This window comes from Littorina saxatilis, linkage group LG11, assembly GCF_037325665.1.
Source record: "Littorina saxatilis isolate snail1 linkage group LG11, US_GU_Lsax_2.0, whole genome shotgun sequence".
In the NCBI taxonomy this organism is placed as follows: Eukaryota; Metazoa; Mollusca; class Gastropoda; order Littorinimorpha; family Littorinidae; genus Littorina; species Littorina saxatilis.
The window spans coordinates 35120340-35140825 of NC_090255.1; the positions used below are offsets into that span (position 1 = coordinate 35120340).

The 20486-nt window shown below is 41.5% G+C and overlaps 1 protein-coding gene across 1 annotated transcript in view; it reads left to right on the plus strand.

The window, feature by feature from the left end:
• The first annotated feature begins 902 nt into the window (after positions 1–902).
• The window catches only part of LOC138980353 (UDP-N-acetylglucosamine transporter TMEM241 homolog), a 31489-nt gene continuing 11905 nt past the window's right edge, over positions 903–20486 (plus strand). The window contains exons 1-14 of the mRNA XM_070353222.1: positions 903–944; positions 1783–1949; positions 3030–3076; positions 3487–3570; positions 4622–4703; positions 6667–6744; positions 13254–13331; positions 14064–14112; positions 14564–14612; positions 15355–15390; positions 16624–16658; positions 18495–18564; positions 19453–19555; positions 20113–20177. Of these exons, the coding sequence (XP_070209323.1) occupies positions 1869–1949; positions 3030–3076; positions 3487–3570; positions 4622–4703; positions 6667–6744; positions 13254–13331; positions 14064–14112; positions 14564–14612; positions 15355–15390; positions 16624–16658; positions 18495–18564; positions 19453–19555; positions 20113–20177 (857 nt within the window). The 5' untranslated portion in view covers positions 903–944; positions 1783–1868. The remainder of the gene's footprint in view (positions 945–1782; positions 1950–3029; positions 3077–3486; positions 3571–4621; positions 4704–6666; positions 6745–13253; positions 13332–14063; positions 14113–14563; positions 14613–15354; positions 15391–16623; positions 16659–18494; positions 18565–19452; positions 19556–20112; positions 20178–20486) is intronic.

Below are 20486 nucleotides of genomic sequence, written 5' to 3' on the forward strand. Positions count from 1 at the left end.
TATATGTTTATGGAATCAGGAAATAATAAAGAATAAGATTAAATAATGTTTGGATCGGCTTCTACATATAATTTTCATTTTTATTACAATTTTGCGATTTTTAATGACCACACTAGCTCATGACTGACTTAATAATTAAGCTTTTAATCAGAAATGCAATCCCATAGTCCGGGCTTCGTCGAGGATTGCTTGAACAAAATGTAAATCAATTAGATCAAAAAATGTGAGGGCGTGACAGTGCCGCCTCGACTTTCACTGAAACTGAGGCGGATAGTGACGTCATCAAAGACATGTATCGAAAAAAAGAAATCTCTGGGCCATATCTTTCTCGGGAATTTCAATGCAAAGTTTCATGACTGAAGATCGGTCAAGTAGTCAATTTTCTCGGAGTCGCTCGTACACACACACACACACACACACACACACTGACACACATCTATACGGGTACTCTTCCAGTCAACGTTAAAAAACATTTACGGTCAAGTTTTCAAGTGACTTAATGTAAAAAGTAGTTGCTTTCTGTGACAACGAACACACACACAATGACACCGTCACACACACACACACACACACACACACACACCACACACACACCACGTACACACTGACACACACACACACACCGTCCGAACGGCGGTGACTCAGTTACACACACACCGCACACGCTGACACACACACACACACACACACACACACACACACACACAGACTCATGACACACACACACACACACACACACACACACACACACGTATGCGGCGCGCGCGCAAGCTTTGCCTTTGGTTTGTGTCTCAACTCGCACGCAGATTGCTGACTTGTGTAGATAGCCTTGCTATCCTTGACTGTGTGCATGAATGTTTGTGTAAATAGCCAGTGTTTTCAACAAAGGGGGATCACTCTCTTAAGAAGATGTCTGCCAACGCGAAGCTTCCTGAAGACTGAGCGTAAGTAGAGTGGTTTATGTCTGTTTTCTGCGTTAAAGATGTGTTTAAGAAGTGAGGTTAACGATCTTAAGACACAACTACAAGAAACTCTATTTATTTTTCATTTTCTGTTGTGAAAAGAACAGGTGCTAGCGCAATCACGACGAGCTACTCAAACTACAACTTGTACAAGCCATGATTTACGTAGAGCAGGTTTCAAGTAGAGTACACCACACACACACACACACACACACACACACACACACTCACGACGAGCTACTCAAACTACAACTTGTACAAGCCATGATTTACGTAGGTTTCAAGTAGAGTACACCACACACACACACACACACTCACTTTGAAGATAGATTTACTACCCATATATTTAGATATTTTAGATGGGGTTTTCGGATTAAAGTTGTACCCCACATATGATATTGTTCTGTAATATCTGTAGGTGAGGGAGTACTGCTGATATCTAGTTCATTGAATATATATATATATATATATATATATACATGTTGTTTGTAAGACCATTGGGACACCAAAGTTCTCTTTATCTCCTTAAGCTTTCAATTATTAGGCTTGCAACTAAATGCAAGTTCTGCAGTAAAGTGTTCATTAAGCTGTTAATTTTGCTGGTCACTTAATACACACACACACACACACACACACACACACACACACACACACACACACACACACACACACACACACACCATATGCATTTAACAATAACTGAGTCATAACTCAAATACACACTACCCCCAGCATTATACATTTTGTCAGAGTTACTGTTAGTGTGTGTATGCCATTTGATTTCAAGATCACGCCTCGTTGTGTGTTGTTTTCTCTTCAGAATCGACCAAAGAATGAACTTTTAGCAGCCCTCAGGATGCTTTGGTTTAGTTAGCTGCCAGGAAAGATCACAAGGCCTGGGTCATCATGGGGCTTGAGGGGCAGACAACCCTATACATGGCTGCCTTGTTTTGTGTTCTGTTTGTCACTACCAACTTTGTCAATAAGGTGAGTGTATGAGTTAAAGGTTTTACTTGTGTGTTCAGGTAAAAACAATTCTCCATTGTGTAAGAGTACCTAGGTATTTTTATTTGTTATGCTCTTCCCAGAAACCTGACAATAGCAGTGCGATTAGTGGATGGTTTTTAAGTTTAATAGAGTCGAGCTGATACGATTTTAGGATACTAAAGAAAGAAGTTAAACTTTGATTCAGCTGATGGAGGAAATGGGTTTTGGTCATCAGAAACTTTGTGTTTACACGCAAGCACAAGCCCAAGTGCGCACGGAAAAGATCCTGTAATCCATGTCAGAGTTTGGTGGGTTATACAAACACGAAAATACTCAGCATGCTTCCTCCGAAAGCGACGTATGGCTGCCTAAACTGTGGGGTAAAAATGGTCATATACACGTGGAAGTTTCAGCCCACAAACACAGAAGAAGAAAGAAGAAGTCATCAGAAACTGTATACTGTACAAACATCAGTGTTGTTTTTGTTTTGCTTTTGGCAAAAAAAAATAATAGGTGTGGTTACGGTAACATAGCCAAAAAAAATAGGGTAGGAAGGTAGGCGATCATTTTTTTTTTTTTTTTTAACTTTTTTTTCTAATGTGTACAAATTAAACCTACTTGACAGGGAAATAAGTGTGCGACTCGGGCGCTTTCGCTTTCATTGCGTTTTCTGCACTCGTTTACTTGGGTTTTTTTGACAAATGTAATAAAAAGTTATAGGGTCGGCCCCAAAATTTAGGGTAGGTCGGGTTACCGTAACCACACCTATTTTTTTTTTTAGGCCTTAGTGAAAGAAGAATATCAGGAGAACATATTTTAGAAAGTACATGCACACACTCATGCAGAATTGTAGATTAAACTTTAAATATCCACATTAAAGCCATCACAGATTTAGAAGAAGGGAGAATTGGCTGTTTCCTTTTTGTGGTTCTGATGCACTTAGAATGTTTATTTCATGGCAGCTATCCATTTGTGGTGAATAGAAACAGCAGCTCAGGTTTTGATTGTTTTCAGGGTAATCAGTTGTAAAATGTAGAGATTTGGTATAGCACTCACTGTCCATGGCTTTTTCATTTGCAGTATGTGCTGTCTGTGCTGAGATTCACTTACCCTACCATTTTCCAAGGGTAAGGCCTCTTCAGACATTTACATGTTTCACTCTGTTGAAATTGTGTGTGTGCGCATGCGCGTGCATGCATACATGTGTGTGAGCATGAGAGAGAGAGATTGTGTGCAGATGTGTGTGAGCATGAGAGAGAGAGATTGTGTGCAGATGTGTGTCAGAGCATGAGAGAGAGAGATTGTGTGCAGATGTGTGTGCACTTATGCATTCTAAAGCAAAGAACGTTCATACTGGAAGTACAGCATACACGTGGGTGTTGGTAACACTGTATATACATTTATATACGTGTGGATGTGTGTTTGCGTGTGTGCATGTGCGCGCAAGCTCATTGTATTTGTAGCTATTCACCCAGTGCAGTATGTCAATGGACTGAAATAAATTGGTGGATTAATTTCAAAGTTTGTATGTTGACAGATGGCAGACCTTGGTGGGTGTGAGTGTACTCAAGTCCTTGATGGCGTCGGGTCATGTGGAACCGATGCTGAAGGGATCAGACAGGTTTGTACTGGTAGTAGCTGGGTTCATATGTACTAAAGTGAGTGCATCTGAACTTTTAACTGGAGTAGTTTGAAGTGTGTGTAAACTGTGGAGAACTTCTGATCCTGACAATATTTTTAAGTTACTGCTACTAGTGTAAGACATATCAGACTTTTAAGTTTGTGTGATTAAATTCCACTGTTGTCTGTGATTATTGATAGTACATGTATTAATATTTTTCCTTTTTTGCGAAATCCCACATTCATAGATTGCAGACCTGGCCCAAGTGATGCATTGAGGGTCGTAATTACATTGTCAATGGAACTGTATTGTGAGAAGGATAGAGGCGGTGTTGTTGGCAGACTCAGAGGAGTCAATACGTGATTTACATCAGTTGGATCTGGATTGAAAATACAGTCAAACCTGCCCTAGCGACCACCTCTTAAGAACCACCGCCTATCCAACACGACCAGCCCAAAGGGCTTTTCTTTCTATAATACACCTTTCCATAACCACCATCTGTCTTTTAAGACCATTTTTGGTCAAACCCTTGGCTGGTCATTATAGATAGGGTCCACTGTATGTATCGATCATAACAAAATCTATATCTATATACGGCTTGTGTCTGTCTGTCTGTCTGTCTGTGTGTTCGCGATGCACGGCCAAAGTTCTCGATGGATCTGCTTCAAATTTGGTGGGCATATTCAGGTAGACCCCGGACACAATCTGGTCGATGAAAATTTTCAACACGTGCTCTCAGCGCGCAGCGCTGAACCGATTTTGGTTTTTATGGTTTTTCTGTACATCCATTCCCAGTAACTCTTCCTTATCTTCTCCAGTGTTTTGCGCGTTTATCTCCCTTCGTGTGGCGTCAATCACGTACGGTGCGCCACTCACCCGGTGAAGCCGGCGTACGGTGCGCCACTCACCCGGCGAAGCCGGGTATTCGGCTCTACTTCTTCCCGGCAAAGCCGGGTATTCATCTAGTTTATAGATATATAGGAAATGCGAAAACCAATTTTCATCCTTATTTATCAACATTAAGACATGGACATTTTTCTTGTGGTTGTAGGCGTGACATTGCTCCCTGGGTGCCAGGCATGATGCTGTTCCTTGTCTCCATCTACTCTGGTTCTCGTGCACTCACAAACTTGGTATGTACATGTGTTGCACAGCACTGCATGGGTACCCCTATTTTCCAGTACTAGGGAGCCCTCCTTTTGAGATTCTCCAATTTAGCCTGTGCGCTGCCAGTAAATATTTGTATACAAAGCATTACCTGTATTGACCTGAATGATATTGACATTACTTACGTTACAATGTTTGTTTGTTTATTTGCTTAAACGCCCAGCTGACCACGAAGGGCCATATCAGGGCGGTGCTGCTTTGACATATAACGTGCGCCACACACACAAGACAGAAGTCGCAGCACAGGCTTCATGTCTCACCCAGTCACATTATTCTGACACCGGACCAACCGGTCCTAGCACTAACCCCATAATGCCAGACGCCAGGCGGAGCAGCCACTAGATTGCCAATTTTAAAGTCTTAGGTATGATCTGGCCGGGGTTCGAACCCACGACCTCCCGATCACGGGGCGGACGCCTTACCACTAGGCCAACCGTGCCGGTCCGTTACAATGTGCCCTTGGGGTATAACTGAATGTACAACACACACAAACACACACCTTGTTTGTTTATTGTTGTTGTTGTTGTTCTTTGTTGTTTATTGAACAGTTTGTTACCCAGGACATCGGTTGACGTCATACAGGCAGCGAAAGCGTTAAAACAACAACCTCTCCCCCCCCCCCCCCCCCCCCCCCCTCCGCCTTCCCTCACCCCTAGCTTTCCAATGGGCCAAAGCGACTAGAATCTCCCAAGAATCGGACAATGAAGTAATGATTATCACCACACACACACATGCATGCACGCACGCACGCACGCACGCACGCACGCACGCACACACACGCACACACAATCACCAGAGTTGCCAACTGATACGGATTTCCCATATCGGATACGGATTTTTCGTGATTTTCGAGTGATACGGCGTATCACGGGGATTGATACGGAAAAACTTCATTGATACGGGAAATTTCAAAAATGACATTTGTAAAAAAAAAAGGGGGGGGAGAAATATTCCGATTGGACGAAAGCGTGAGATCGGTTTCCGATCACGGTTCCGTTCATGTTTTGCTGTTCTTGAATGAGCTTCAATATGCCGAGTCCATGTCCGATGCTGATATCTTCGCGGCACTTGGTGCAAAACGCAAAATGTATGCCGCGTCTTGTCGATTCGGAGATGAAGTCATACTCTTGTTTGTAACTCTTTTCAAATTTTACAAGAACTTTCGGGCGCTGGACCGTTGTTTTCTTCATTTTATGGTCGTCTGCTGCTGCTTCTTCTTCTGCTTCTCATCCACATTCGACTGAAGCGCATGCGCTAGCCACAAATCTCGCCTATTCTCGTTTAGTTTCGATTTTGATCACAGCGTTTGTGTGACGAAGCCTCGCGCTAAACGAGATTTCAGAAGTGAAACTACACCGAGTACAGGCGCTTGAAAATACACTCCAGTCATTAACTATATACTCGAAAAATGTTTAATCGGGAAACTTTTGCACTATTCGGGAAAATCCGGGACTGGACATAAAATCAGGAATGTGAAGAATGGATTTTGCCTGTGTTCATTATAGTTTATAGATAAATCATGAAATGATAATAAGAAAGCATATTCAATACAAATCACTTTTTCATACAATTCAAATCAATACTGATTTTAGTTCATTATCAGAACAGAAGCACTGAAATCAGTATTGATTGGCATTTTATGATGAAATTGATTGATCTTTATACCATGCACCTCACTACCATAAACACAACTTTCAAATTCTGCCTTACGCGGTAATACCGCGGTGCCGCGCGCTATGTACAGTTTTTTGGCCTGATGATACAGTTTTTTGGTAATGTGATACAGGAAAACATTGATAGGGGTTGACATGTATGACACACACACACACACACACACACACACACACACACACAAACTTGAAAAAAAAAGGAGTTCATGGTTAAGCTATAATTGTAAATTTATGGTTGAAATATATTTGTGTGTTGCAGCCTGTGGCAGTCTTTTTCTCCCTGCAAAACACAGTGGTGGTGTTCAAAGTCATCACCCAGCTCATTCTGTACAGACAGGTTTGTCTTCATTCTTCTTTGTTGTTGACTTTTAAAGTGAGCACATTTTACACCTTTCTGTTTAGTTTGGTTTGATCGTGAGCAAGATGTGTGTAGCTGAGACTGCCTGGAGGAAAAACTTTTGGCAGACGACGAAGTGTTCTGGCAGGTAATCTATCAAATAAAAATGTTATGCTATGATGTAGACCAATAAAGTTGTCAACAACTGGTGTCACAATGGTTAGAAAATGCTGAAGTGGCTTCATGCCTTAGTAATTTTTGTATAAAACATTCTAGGTTGATGCATGCCAGTTATTGGTTTTGCAGTACTGTGGAACCCCCCTTTTAAGACCGTCACAGACGGGCGCAGTGGCGTGGTGGTAAGACGTCGGCCTCCTAATCGGGAGGTCGTGAGTTCAAATCCCGGTCGCTGCCACCTGGTGGGTTAAGAGTGGAGATTTTTCCGATCTCTCAGGTCAACTTATGTGCAGACCTGCTAGTGACTTAACCCCCTTCGTGTGTACACGCAAGCACAAGACCAAGTGCGCACAAAAAAGATCCTGTAATCCATGTCAGAGTTCGGTGGGTTATGGAAACACGAAAATACCCAGCATGCCTACTAAACGAAAGCGGAGTGAAGCTGGCTATGCTCTTAGAGTATAGTGTGGGGAACCCAAATGGGTAAACAAGCTCACACGTAACTAGAAAATTCTGGAACGCTGAAGAAGAAGAAGACCTCCACAAATCTTTTAAAAAAAACAAAAACACCAGGTGTAAGAGATTTGAAATAAAGAAGATCCGTATTTATCCTTATTAATCTCCTTCCAGATTCTTTATATGTGCACACACACACACACAGTCAATCATCTGACTCCCGCTCAGAAGTTTAGGAAAGCAGAGAGAAGATTAGAAGAATTTGTAGTCTTTCACCAACTCATTCTTTCCAAACAACAGCCAATGGTTTAATTAGAACATACAAATTGGTTTGTTTCTGACATAGCAATTATCAACTCATTCCTCAAATTCTCAAATATTTTCTTGCTTACAATAATCAATTCATGACCTTTTGAAACTCATTCATTCATTGTCCACGATCTTGTGAAACTCACTCATTCATTGTCAACGTCATAACATATTTACAAAGACAAGAAAGCAAATAAACAAAACATAACTTTTACGTTATGTAGAGGTGACGATGTAGCTAGCCTTCAACCTTACGGCCTCCATCGCACCCTCGCCACACTGGCATCACCCCGCACAAGTCAGACTGGGGCGGCCTGTTACAAAATATAACACCCTACTGTAACAACTAACAATATTCAAAAACACACCAACCGAGCACAAGAAAATTATACAATTCCGAAATTATTCAAGTACACAAGTCATGTCCGCGCATACAAAAGAAATGTTCAAGTTCACACAAAACTAGCAAAGTACCTCATCTTCCAATATGGCGGCACCCATACAAAAGTCCAAGTCATCCCGGCAATGTTTCCCGGTTCCAAGGTTGACATCAAGATCAAATGTTTTCTTCCAAAGTTGACATCAAAACCAAGAGCAGGTTTTCTCATCCGAGAGCCCAGGTCGAATGACTTTCAATTGTCAGGCAGTTTACAATCACAACTCACAAAATCAGGCGGTTGCGATTATAACGCGAACAACTCGCACAGTTGTAAATTCACGTGCCGCGAACCCAGTTTGACCGTCCGTAGCTAACCATGGAATTTTACTGAACTGTTAAAAGTTTCCACCCTCAAAGTTAAACCACTCCTGACAACCTCTTTGTATTACAAAAAGCACTAGTTATATCCCTTCAACTATAAACACCATAACCGCCATTCATTACATCACCCCTTTCCCCGATTAAAAAAAAAATGTGAACCCAAAATGAACATTTTTTTTTTTCAAAAACTGTACAAGTATAAGTATTCCAGTAACAAGAAAAATTTTTTAAATACATATAAAAAATACATAAATAGATTAATAAATAATCAAAGCATAAGGAAAACATTTATTAAATACTCTGTCCGTTCCCAAAGAGTGCAATCAGTTTACAACCAAAAGACAGTGCCATCCACCAAAAAAGTGACGAAAGCCACGAGGCTGTCCTTAAACATGAGCAACAATGGCAAGCATAATAAACCACATTTACGCCGCCGTGTAGATAATCACCCACTGTGTTAATCCACAATAGTTATACTCATGGACATTCAGCAATTTTCGCCTATTACTGAATGCAATAACATTGACGTTCTTGGTACCAAAGATCGCCAACAAAGTTTGAGTAGCCCCCGCTAAACTCAATACAGTAAACCTCGACTACAACACAAAATGGTACTAGCATCAAAATATCCAAACAAATTTTTCCAGCCAGATTAAATAATAATCACAATGTGAAAAAAAACCAAGAACAAAATTAAATTAATTCTTAATACATACACAGCATATCAACACTCACAGCACAAAAAGTATTGTCCTTGTTGATTGCAGAAAGTCTTTTCACTGTTCTTTCAACCATCATGTTCCATTCACTTCGTCAAGCGTGACAACACATCAGCTTCAAAATTCCTGACTCCAGGAATTGGCACTACTGTGAATGAATACTCTTGGAGAGACAGAGCCCATCGCAACAGTCGGCCGTTGGCAGTTTTGGACTGTCGTAAGTACGTCAACGGTCTGTGATCAGTCTCAACAAAGAAATGTGCGCCAAACAAGTAGCGATGGAATTTGTCAACTGCCCACACCAACGCTAGGCACTCTCTCTCCACAGTAGAGTATCTGGTTTCTCTTTCCAGCAGTTTTCTGCTGGCATACAGAACTGGATGAAGGACGTCGTCATCATCAGGCTGCATCAGGGTTGCTCCAATCCCCGTGGAGGATGCATCCGACCGCACTGTGAACGGCCTGGAAAAGTCTGGCAATCTCACCAGTGGTTCAGACGACAAAATTTCTTTGACCCTGTCAAAAGCCATCTGACACTCTTTTGACCAACGAACTTTGTTTGGTTGGTTCTTCTTTGTGAGTTCTACCAGGGGGGACACAATAGACGCGAAGCTTGGGACATAGCGCCTATAGAAACTGATGAGCCCTACCAATGACCGGACTTGTTTCTTTGTGGTTGGGACAGAGACATTCAAGATTTTGGACACTTTGGAGGGAACTGGACGCATGCTACCCTCCCCAACTATGTGACCCAAAAACTCAATAGAGTCAAACCCTGCCTCTACTTTCGACGGTCTCACAGTCAACCCATGTTTTCCCAGTTCTGTCAACAGTCCGTCAAGTGCCTCTAGATGCTCACACCAGTCTTCTGTGGCTACAAGTACGTCATCAAAGAAATGAACAGATTTGAACCTATCCAGATCCAACATCTTCATCATCCTCGCGAAAGTACTTGGTGCTGTACTCATTCCGAACGGCATCTTCTTGAACTGATATAGACCTTGAGGGGTACGAAAAGCCGTTTTTGCTCGATCAGACTCTGCCATCGGAATTTGCCAATAGCCCTTAGCCAGATCAATCTTCGTGAAATGCTGCCTGCCCTGCAATGAAGCAAACAGAACTTCCGGATCCGGTATTGGCTCAGCGTCAAACTCCGTAATCTTATTGAGGTGTCTGAAATCGATGCAAAAACGAGTACTTCCGTCCTTCTTCTTGACTAGAACAATAGGAGACGAGAACGGAGAAATAGACGGCTCTATTACGTCTAGATCTAACATCTTTTTCACTTCTTCTTCAACCACTTTCTGAGACTCAAATGGTAACGGATACTGTTTCACATTGACCACAGCACCTTCAGGAATCCTCACCGTATGCTGCACTAGGTCACAAGTACCAGGCAAATCCGTCATTTTGTCCTGATGCTTCTGAAACACCGCCTGCACTTTTTGTTTTGCCTGCATAGACAAGTCAGGACTATAGACCACATCATCTACATTCTCAGTCTGAACTGTGGGAACTGACTGTAGTTTGACTTTCTGAATGTCTACCTCCTCTACTGCACTGGACCCACTGATCACTCCCAATGAGGCAACAACTGGGTTCTGACCAACATCTTCATTCCTAGACACATACTCCCTGAGCAAGTTGACATGGTACACTTTCTCGATCCCAGGTGAAATTTCTACAACGTAATCACATTGATTCAGTCTTTTGATCACCTGAAATGGACCTCGCCAGCGTAGTATCATTTTGTTCTTCTCAGTTGGAAGTAAGACTAAGACTTTCTTTCCAGCGAGTATCATTCTTGGCTTCTGAGATCTGTATGATCTGTTCTTCTTTGATACATTCTGAACAGCCTTCTGTGCTCTACTAACACTGTCAGCCAAGACCTCTTTCAAATCCTGCACATACTGCGACACTGGAACCTGCTGATTCTCCCGACTGCTATCGGTCCACGCATGATACAGCAGTTCCGACGGTCCTTTTGGGTTTCTACCGTACAGAAGTTCAAAAGGTGAGTACCCTGTAGACTCCTGTGGGATTTCTCTGTATGCGAACAACGCAAAAGGCAAATATCTATCCCAATCCTTAGGTCTATCTGCCATCAACTTCTTCACCATGGATTTCAAAGTTCCATTGAACCTTTCACAGAGACCATTCGTCTGGGGATGATAAGGAGTCGTGTGCAACTGCGATACCGATATCAATCTCATCACCTCTCGCATGACATCAGATGTGAATTGTGTACCTAGATCTGAGAGAACCTCATCTGGTAAACCAGTCCGGGTGAAAATGCCCAACAAAGCTTCCGCTACTGCTTCTGTGGTCGTTGATTTCAAGGGTACTGCTTCCGGATAGCGTGTCGCAACATCCACCAACACCAAAGCGTACTGATGACCACGAGCTGACACTGGTTTAATCGGACCAATCAGATCAATGCAAGCTCGCCAATGTAAGAGATTTGAAATAAAGAAGATCCGTATTTATCCTTATTAATCTCCTTCCAGATTCTTTATATGTGCACACACACACACACAGTCAATCATCTGACTCCCGCTCAGAAGTTTAGGAAAGCAGAGAGAAGATTAGAAGAATTTGTAGTCTTTCACCAACTCATTCTTTCCAAACAACAGCCAATGGTTTAATTAGAACATACAAATTGGTTTGTTTCTGACATAGCAATTATCAACTCATTCCTCAAATTCTCAAATATTTTCTTGCTTACAATAATCAATTCATGACCTTTTGAAACTCATTCATTCATTGTCCACGATCTTGTGAAACTCACTCATTCATTGTCAACGTCATAACATATTTACAAAGACAAGAAAGCAAATAAACAAAACATAACTTTTACGTTATGTAGAGGTGACGATGTAGCTAGCCTTCAACCTTACGGCCTCCATCGCACCCTCGCCACACTGGCATCACCCCGCACAAGTCAGACTGGGGCGGCCTGTTACAAAATATAACACCCTACTGTAACAACTAACAATATTCAAAAACACACCAACCGAGCACAAGAAAATTATACAATTCCGAAATTATTCAAGTACACAAGTCATGTCCGCGCATACAAAAGAAATGTTCAAGTTCACACAAAACTAGCAAAGTACCTCATCTTCCAATATGGCGGCACCCATACAAAAGTCCAAGTCATCCCGGCAATGTTTCCCGGTTCCAAGGTTGACATCAAGATCAAATGTTTTCTTCCAAAGTTGACATCAAAACCAAGAGCAGGTTTTCTCATCCGAGAGCCCAGGTCGAATGACTTTCAATTGTCAGGCAGTTTACAATCACAACTCACAAAATCAGGCGGTTGCGATTATAACGCGAACAACTCGCACAGTTGTAAATTCACGTGCCGCGAACCCAGTTTGACCGTCCGTAGCTAACCATGGAATTTTACTGAACTGTTAAAAGTTTCCACCCTCAAAGTTAAACCACTCCTGACAACCTCTTTGTATTACAAAAAGCACTAGTTATATCCCTTCAACTATAAACACCATAACCGCCATTCATTACACCAGGTCTTGAAAAGGAGGGAGTCTTTAAATGCAAAATGGACGTCAATTTACAGAGTTTGTGAACAAAAAGTCTGAGAAAACCGGATCTTTAAAGAGGAGGGAGTCTAACATTTGGGAGTCTTAACAGGAGGGTTCCACTGTATCTATAAAGAGTTGGTTAGGCCAAAAAAAAATTGTCTGTTTCTGGTCACCCGACCAACCCTAAATTTCGGCGCCGACCCTTAACTTTTTTTTCCACACTCAAAAAAATTTTTTTTTTTTTTTGGTGGTAAAGGACAGGGTGAGAAAATGAACAACAAAAACGTGTGAAAACGAAAGTCCGCTGACGATTTGTAAATGTGTTGAGTGTCTTGTCTCTATGTATAGTGAATCCAGTCTCTTTGCGCGATTTTTAAAGTTAGTTTTATTGGTCTACATTTGGGGTAAAAAAAAAAAATAAAAAAAATAAAAATAAAAATCCCTACCTACCGACCCTATTTTTTTTTAGCCATGTTACCAGAAACAGACAATTTTTTTTGTGGGCCTTATAGCTTTAACTCAGCTTTGTTGTTGGATTCACAGTTGCTGAGCTGGTGGTCCTATGTCATGGTAATGGCTGTTCTCCTGTCTGCTCTTGGGGTGTCCTTCACTGATCCTCAGGTACGGCAGCATGACCGGCGCGGTTGGCCTAGTGGTAAGGCGTCCGCCCCGTGATCGGGAGGTCGTGGGTTCGAACCCCGGCAGGGTCATACCTAAGACTTTAAAATTGGCAATCTAGTGGCTGCTCCGCCTGGCGTCTGGCATTATGGGGTTAGTGCTAGGACTGGTTGGTCCGGTGTCAGAATAATGTGACTGGGTGAGACATGAAGCCTGTGCTGCGACTTCTGTCTTGTGTGTGGCGCACGTTATATGTCAAAGCAGCACCGCCCTGATATGGCCCTTCGTGGTCGGCTGGGCGTTAAGCAAACAAACAAACAAACAAACGGCAGCATGTGTGGGTGGGGTGGGTAGTTATGAGACCAAGGGTAGGGGGGATGGTGGTGAGAGAGGTGAAGGGAGAGGGAATGCTTACAGTGTCGTGTATGGGGGATGTGAGCAGTGCGCGCCAACGTTTAGCTCAGGAACCGTCGCAACAATGTAATCAAGTAAAAGCACTTACCAAGGTAGCTGTATTCTCCGTAAGGGTATCAAGTGTTTAGTTTTCTTCAGGAGTACATGTAATTTCATGATTTTACACTCGTAACACCAGCAGTTTCTGAGAAATGTGCTTTTTCTATGTGTATGAAAACTTGCAACATATGCAGAGTTACTGATGTGAAACTAAATTTGGCCATGCAGAGAAGGGCAGTGACGGCTGCATTTTGACTTAAGCATTCTCAATTTGTTTTGCAGTTTTCAACTGATGGCTACTTTTGGATGGGAATACATGTTCTAAGTAATGGTGAGTAAAGCTTGCCATCATAAAAATGATTGAAGCCTGAAGGATGTTTGTCTGCTCAATTGAGAGTGATGTCAATAATGTGTGTGTGTGTGTGTGTGTGTGTGTGTGTGTGTGTGTGTGTGTGTGTGTGTGTGTGTGTGTGTGTGTGTGTGTGTGTGTGTGTGTATGTGTGTGTGAGATAGAAAGAGGGAGAGAGAGAGAGAGAGTGTATGTATGTATGAGATTTTTTCGGTATGCTAACTCTACTGCTCAGATGGTACAGAAACATAACTGTTCTTCTGGAGACAGGTTAATACATACCTGTACATGTATCTTACACTTTCAAAGAATTACACTAGCTTACACATTAGTGAAACTATTTTCTGGAAGCATTTGATCAACTTGCGCTGGAGTGATGAACAAATATGTATGATATCAGATTAATATGTGAACATGACAATGTTTGTTTCAGGACTGTTTCATGTTTACACCAACCTGATGAAGGGGAGATTAAAACTGAGGTAAGCTGGATACGGTGTATGCTGGTTATTTCCCTTCTGATTTAAATGCCCATCAATGTTTGAACGGTCACATGTAATTTACTTGTTGCACAAAACCAAGCAAACAAGCAAACGAACACACAAGAATAACCACCAACCAATTAAACAAGCAATAAAAAACAAACAAATCCCAACTAACTGTGAAAGTGTTTGCTTTTTTTTGAGAGAGAAGAAAGTTATATGTTCTGATCGAGATGTTCTCACACATTCAGTTTTTGCAGTTATTGTACATTTTCCAAATGGCACATCCATACAGACCGCAACACGGTGGCCTAGTGGTAAGGCGTCCGCCCAGTGAGCGGGAGGTCGTGGGTTCGAACCCCGGCCGGCTCATACCTAAGACTTTAAAATTGGCAATCTAGTGGCTGCTCCGCCTGGCGTCTGGCATTATGGGGTTAGTGCTAGGACTGGTTGGTCCGGTGTCAGAATAATGTGACTGGGTGAGACATGAAGCCTGTGCTGCGACTTCTGTCTTGTGTGTGGCGCACGTTAAATGTCAAAGCAGCACCGCCCTGATATCACCCTTCGTGGTGGACTGGGTGTTAAGCAAACAAACAAACAAACGTCCATACAGTCATTAATTTTGAAAGCACGTGTGAATGGAAATCTGTACATGAGCTGTTGCTTTTCAGACAAATGGATGTCTGAATGAGTGTTAAGACTCGATGTATTTAATGCTGATTGAATATCTGATCTTTTTCAGTGCTCTGGACAGATTGTATTGCTGTTATTTATACAGGTTGGTTCTGCTTCTATTTATAACCCCTTGCTATATTTTTACTGGAGAAAAAAACATTATATACGAACCAACTTGGTAGGATGCTGTTGGCGTCCAAAGTTGTTGAAACGCCAAAACTTATTTAAAACCGCCCAAAAAATGTTATCCTCATTCCGGCAGAATTGCCAAACTTATTCCTGGTGGAGGGTAGGTGTTGCCGAGAGGAAGGACGACTTGACACTTTGCCAAATTGCCAAAACTAATATGGCATCCCATTTTTGTCAAATTTGCTGGAGAAAAAATCCTAGCAACATCCTTGGGTTCTCATGAGTGGTCGAGCTTACGTGGTGCATTTGAGTAGTTTACCAAGTGTTCTGTGTCTGAGGGAAAAAGGTCAAGCAGCTAGCTGAGACTAATATCTTGGCTTTGTCATTCGATGCGCCGATGTTAGACTGGTATAATAACATGACTCCTGACCTCTTACATTTATTCATTTAATTGTTTCTTTTGTTGTGTTTTTATTAATTAATTAATTAATTTATTTATTGTGTCTTGATTTCCTGAAACAAACAACCCGATTTTGATGTTGCATGTAGCTTAATAAATCAAGGCACACATTGAAAAAATGCATCGGAAAGGAATGACATGTAAATTGTAATTAGAAGTTCTAACAGTGCTTGTATTTTCTGTTTCAATTGTAATTAGAAGTTCTAACAGTGCTTGTATTTTCTGTTTCAATTGTAATTAGAAGTTCTAACAGTGCTTGTATTTTCTGTTTCAATTGTAATTAGAAGTTCTAACAGTGCTTGTATTTTCTGTTTCAATTGTAATTAGAAGTTCTAACAGTGCTTGTATTTTCTGTTTCAATTGTAATTAGAAGTTCTAACAGTGCTTGTATTTTCTGTTTCAATTGTAATTAGAAGTTCTAACAGTGCTTGTATTTTCTGTTTCAATTGTAATTAGAAGTTCTAACAGTGCTTGTATTTTCTGTTTCAATTGTAATTAGAAGTTCTAACAGTGCTTGTATTTTCTGTTTCAATTGTAATTAGAAGTTCTAACAGTGCTTGTATTTTCTGTTTCAATTGTAATTAGAAGTTCTAACAGTGCTTGTATTTTCTGTTTCAATTGTAATTAGAAGTTCTAACAGTGCTTGTATTTTCTGTTTCAATTGTAATTAGAAGTTCTAACAGTGCTTGTATTTTCTGTTTCAATTGTAATTAGAAGTTCTAACAGTGCTTGTATTTTCTGTTTCAGTGTTGTAATGTTTGCACCATGTAGCTATTTATTAGGTGAGTATTTTGACTGATCTGCATGATATCTGCACATACTTGTCTCTCAACTGTACTAACAGTGTTTAAAGGCATATGTACGCGCTCCCGTGTTTACAAAGTGTAGTTTGCCCATAATCGATGTCAAACGCACCATAAGACCATGTAATGACGATATGTCGCCATGCGCGGACCATATACATGCATTACAGCTTGTTTTAGAGTCTCAAAAACTTTGGATGTAAACAAAGACGCGGAGTTATTTCCCTTGCGTCAACGCTACCTCTGTTGGCAAATCTATAAATAGGACGATCCAGATCAAAATGAAAATTAACATATCTCAACATTGAAGGAGTCCTAGACCACAATATTTTGCAGGGAACTTAATTTAGCATGTCTCCAGCTGTTGGTAAAGCAATTAGCGTGTATAGTCATCGAGTACATATGGCTTTAAACTTCTACATTGTGATGTTGAGAGGGGGAGTTCCGTGTAGTCATTTTGAGCTGCTTGATTTGTTGAAAAAAGCAGACTGGTTAATTAGGCCCCACCAAAAAAGTTGTATGTTTCTGGTAACATGGCTACAAAAAAATGGGTAGTTTTTGTTTTTTGTTTTTGTGTGTGTGTTGGTCAGGGTAGAAAATAACTATACAGTGACGCAAAGAGACTGGACTTACTATCCAAAGAGAAAGACAACACATTACAAAACAAATGAGACAAAAGGGATGCGGGGTTATCCCCCTTGTGTCGTCTGCCGTCTGTTACTTTCGTTTTGACGCTTTTTTTCTTCTTTTTTTTTTACAAATGTAATAAAAAAAAGTCTAGGGTCGGCGGGAAAAAAATAGGTAGGGTCGGGTGACCAGAAACATACAACTTTTTTTTGTTGGCCTTAGAACATTTTGAAAGTACCGTAAACTACCTTGTATTCGCCCACCCCCCCCTATGCAGCAATTTTTCCCAAAAGTATGGGGTGGGCGTTTACTAGGTACTACATGTATACTCTTTACAGGAGTAGCCGGGTCCTTTGCTAGAATAACGATATTTTGGTCACTTGGCATGGAAGTGCTCAAAGGATGCGGCATTGCACAAAACGGATCAAAAAGGAGCTCTGCAAACAAACCACGAAGGAAATCTTGTTGCTTTATTGTCCGTTAACAAGTTTATAACTTCAAAAGATAATGATAACTGGAAAAGATTAATCCAGATTTGCAGTTGCACTGATTCAAGCCATCAAGTTCGAGAGACAATCTCTTGAAACAAATATCATGATCAAAAACCGGTCTTTTCAACTTCAGAAGAGCTTTGAGAATTGAAACTCTCTTTTATTACCAAGCTGCACTGAGGTGAGAGTAGTAATAAAGGGTATGCCTTTATAACAGCATCTTGGCATTATACACTCGGATGAATACTCTGTTCCGCATGCGGAAGTTTACAAACACTAAAAACAAATGTTCCAAATATAATGTTCGTGACATTATTAATCAAGAAGTGGGGGGTGGGCGTTTACTAGGTAGTATGCCCTATGCACAGTTTTCGGCGCAATGTAGGGGGTGAGCGTTTACTCGATACTGGGCATATACAAGGTAGTTTACGGTATAGGCCTATGTACATCGGTTGCACATTTCTTGAACTCGGTTATACAAACTTTATGCTTTTGAATATGTGTGTGTGTGTGTTTGTGTGTGTGTGCATGCGTGTGTGTATACTTGCATATGTGTAGACTTGCACATGTTTATGTCTTGTTGACGTTTCATAGGGTTATGGCCGGAGAAATTGTTTGCGAATGCCAAATACAGAGTTCATACACGAATTCAGATTCTAGTTTAATTGACAGAGAATGTTTGTTGTGTTGTTAACAGGGGATGTGTGGGATGCAGTGAACTTCCCATATCTCTACTTCACCAAGTTTTACATTGGATGCATTTTTAGGTATGTACTTTGGTCTGGGGTTCATTCTTCTTCTTCTTCTTCTGCGTTCGTGGGCTGAAACTCCCACGTACACTCATGTTTTTTGCACGAGTGGAATTTTACGTGTATGACCGTTTTTTACCCCGCCATTTAGGCAGCCATACGCCGTTTTCGGAGGAAGCATGCTGGGTATTTTCGTGTTTCTATAACCCACCGAACTCTGACATGGATTACAGGATCTTTTTCGCGCGCACTTGGTCTTGTGCTTGCGTGTACACACGGGGGTGTTTGGACACTGAGGAGAGTCTGCACACAAAGTTGACTCTGAGAAATAAATCTCTCGCCGAACGTGGGGACGAACTCACGCTGACAGCGGCCAACGGGATACAAATCCAGCGCGCTACCGACTGAGCTACATCCCCCCCCCTGCTTCATTATTCAAATACATCATCTGGTTACTCATGCTGTAATACACGTAGATGAATTCTGGAAATAATTCTGTCGGCTTATTATATTTATAGATTGTAGAAGAGTTGCTTTTCCTTGAAAACAATGACGCAAAAATACATGTGATTCTCCCTGTTCCATTTATTCATAACACAATTATTATACAGTAAGTTTATCCTATGTATACTTGGAGGCTATATGCAGTCATTGCGTCGCTTCAACCCACCCATCTTGTCTATAGGTATGTGCGTGTGTGTGCCTAAAGACAGCCATATCTCATGTTGATAAACTATGTGTATATAAAAGAAAAGAAAAAAACATTGAATTTCCATCGGATTTGAACAAAAGGAGACAGACACATTTTCTGTTTTGTGCTACACCAACTCAGCTGAGTATTGTTTTTGTTAGTTAGTTTTATTGTGGTGCTCATGAATTGCATTTGTTTTTGTGTTTTGTGTGCAGTGGAGTTTTGGGTATTTTTCTAAACGTGACGGCCATCCGTCTTCAGGAGAGTGATTTCCTGCCGTCTGGTCTTGACTTCTCTGGTGTCCAGGGCATAGCTAGGGTAAGGGCTGTGTGTGTGTGTGTGTGTGTGTGTGTGTGTGTGTGTGTGTGTGTTTGTGTTAGCACTGCGTGCGTGCGTGCGTGAGTGTGTGTGTGTGTGTGACTGTGTGTGTGCTGCGTGTGTGCGTGCATGCGTGCGTGTGTGCTGCGTGCGTGCGTGCGTGCGTGCGTGTGTGTGTGTGTGTGTGTGTGTGTGTGTGTGTGTGCTGCGTGTGTGCGAGTGTGTGTGTGTGTGTGTGTGTGTGTGTGTGCTGCGTGCATGTGTGAGTGAGTGAGTGTGTGTGTGTGTGCATGCGTGCGTGCATTATAGATAATTAGTGAGTTTGCAAATTCAGATATGCTTGTGCTTTTAGGGCAGCTAATGTGTGGGTAAAGTTCATCACACCAGGCATATATATCCTTCACCTAAAGGTGCATGCAGGTACATTTTTGTTTTGCTCTTTTATTTTGAGAGTCTATGAGGCAGAGCACTAATGTTTGATTACTTCACTTTTTTTCTTGGATCTTTTGTTTTGTTCTGTGATGTTCTTGCTAACAACTCTACCCTTACCTGAACAGATCTGTGGCTCATTGCTGTCCCTGCTAATCTTCAACACAGTGCTGACGGCTGACTTTGCTTTTTTGTGAGTATGCCTTCACATTACAAATGAGCAAAAATGCATAATTTCTGTACAACCAGAATCGGAGTATGACTGCATCAATGGCAGGAGGGGGGGTGGGGGAGAGGGGGGTCATACACGTAAAAGCCCACTCGTCCCTAAATTAAGTGTATGTGGGAGTTAGCAGCCCATGAAAGCAGAAGATTTTTGACTTGATTTTTGTGTCAGGCCTACAGATAAACTTTGCCAAAAGTGAGAATTAAATGCTTATTTTGCTGTAGCACCTGCATGTGACAAGAAAAAACCCAAACTTAACGGACTAACAGGCCGAAC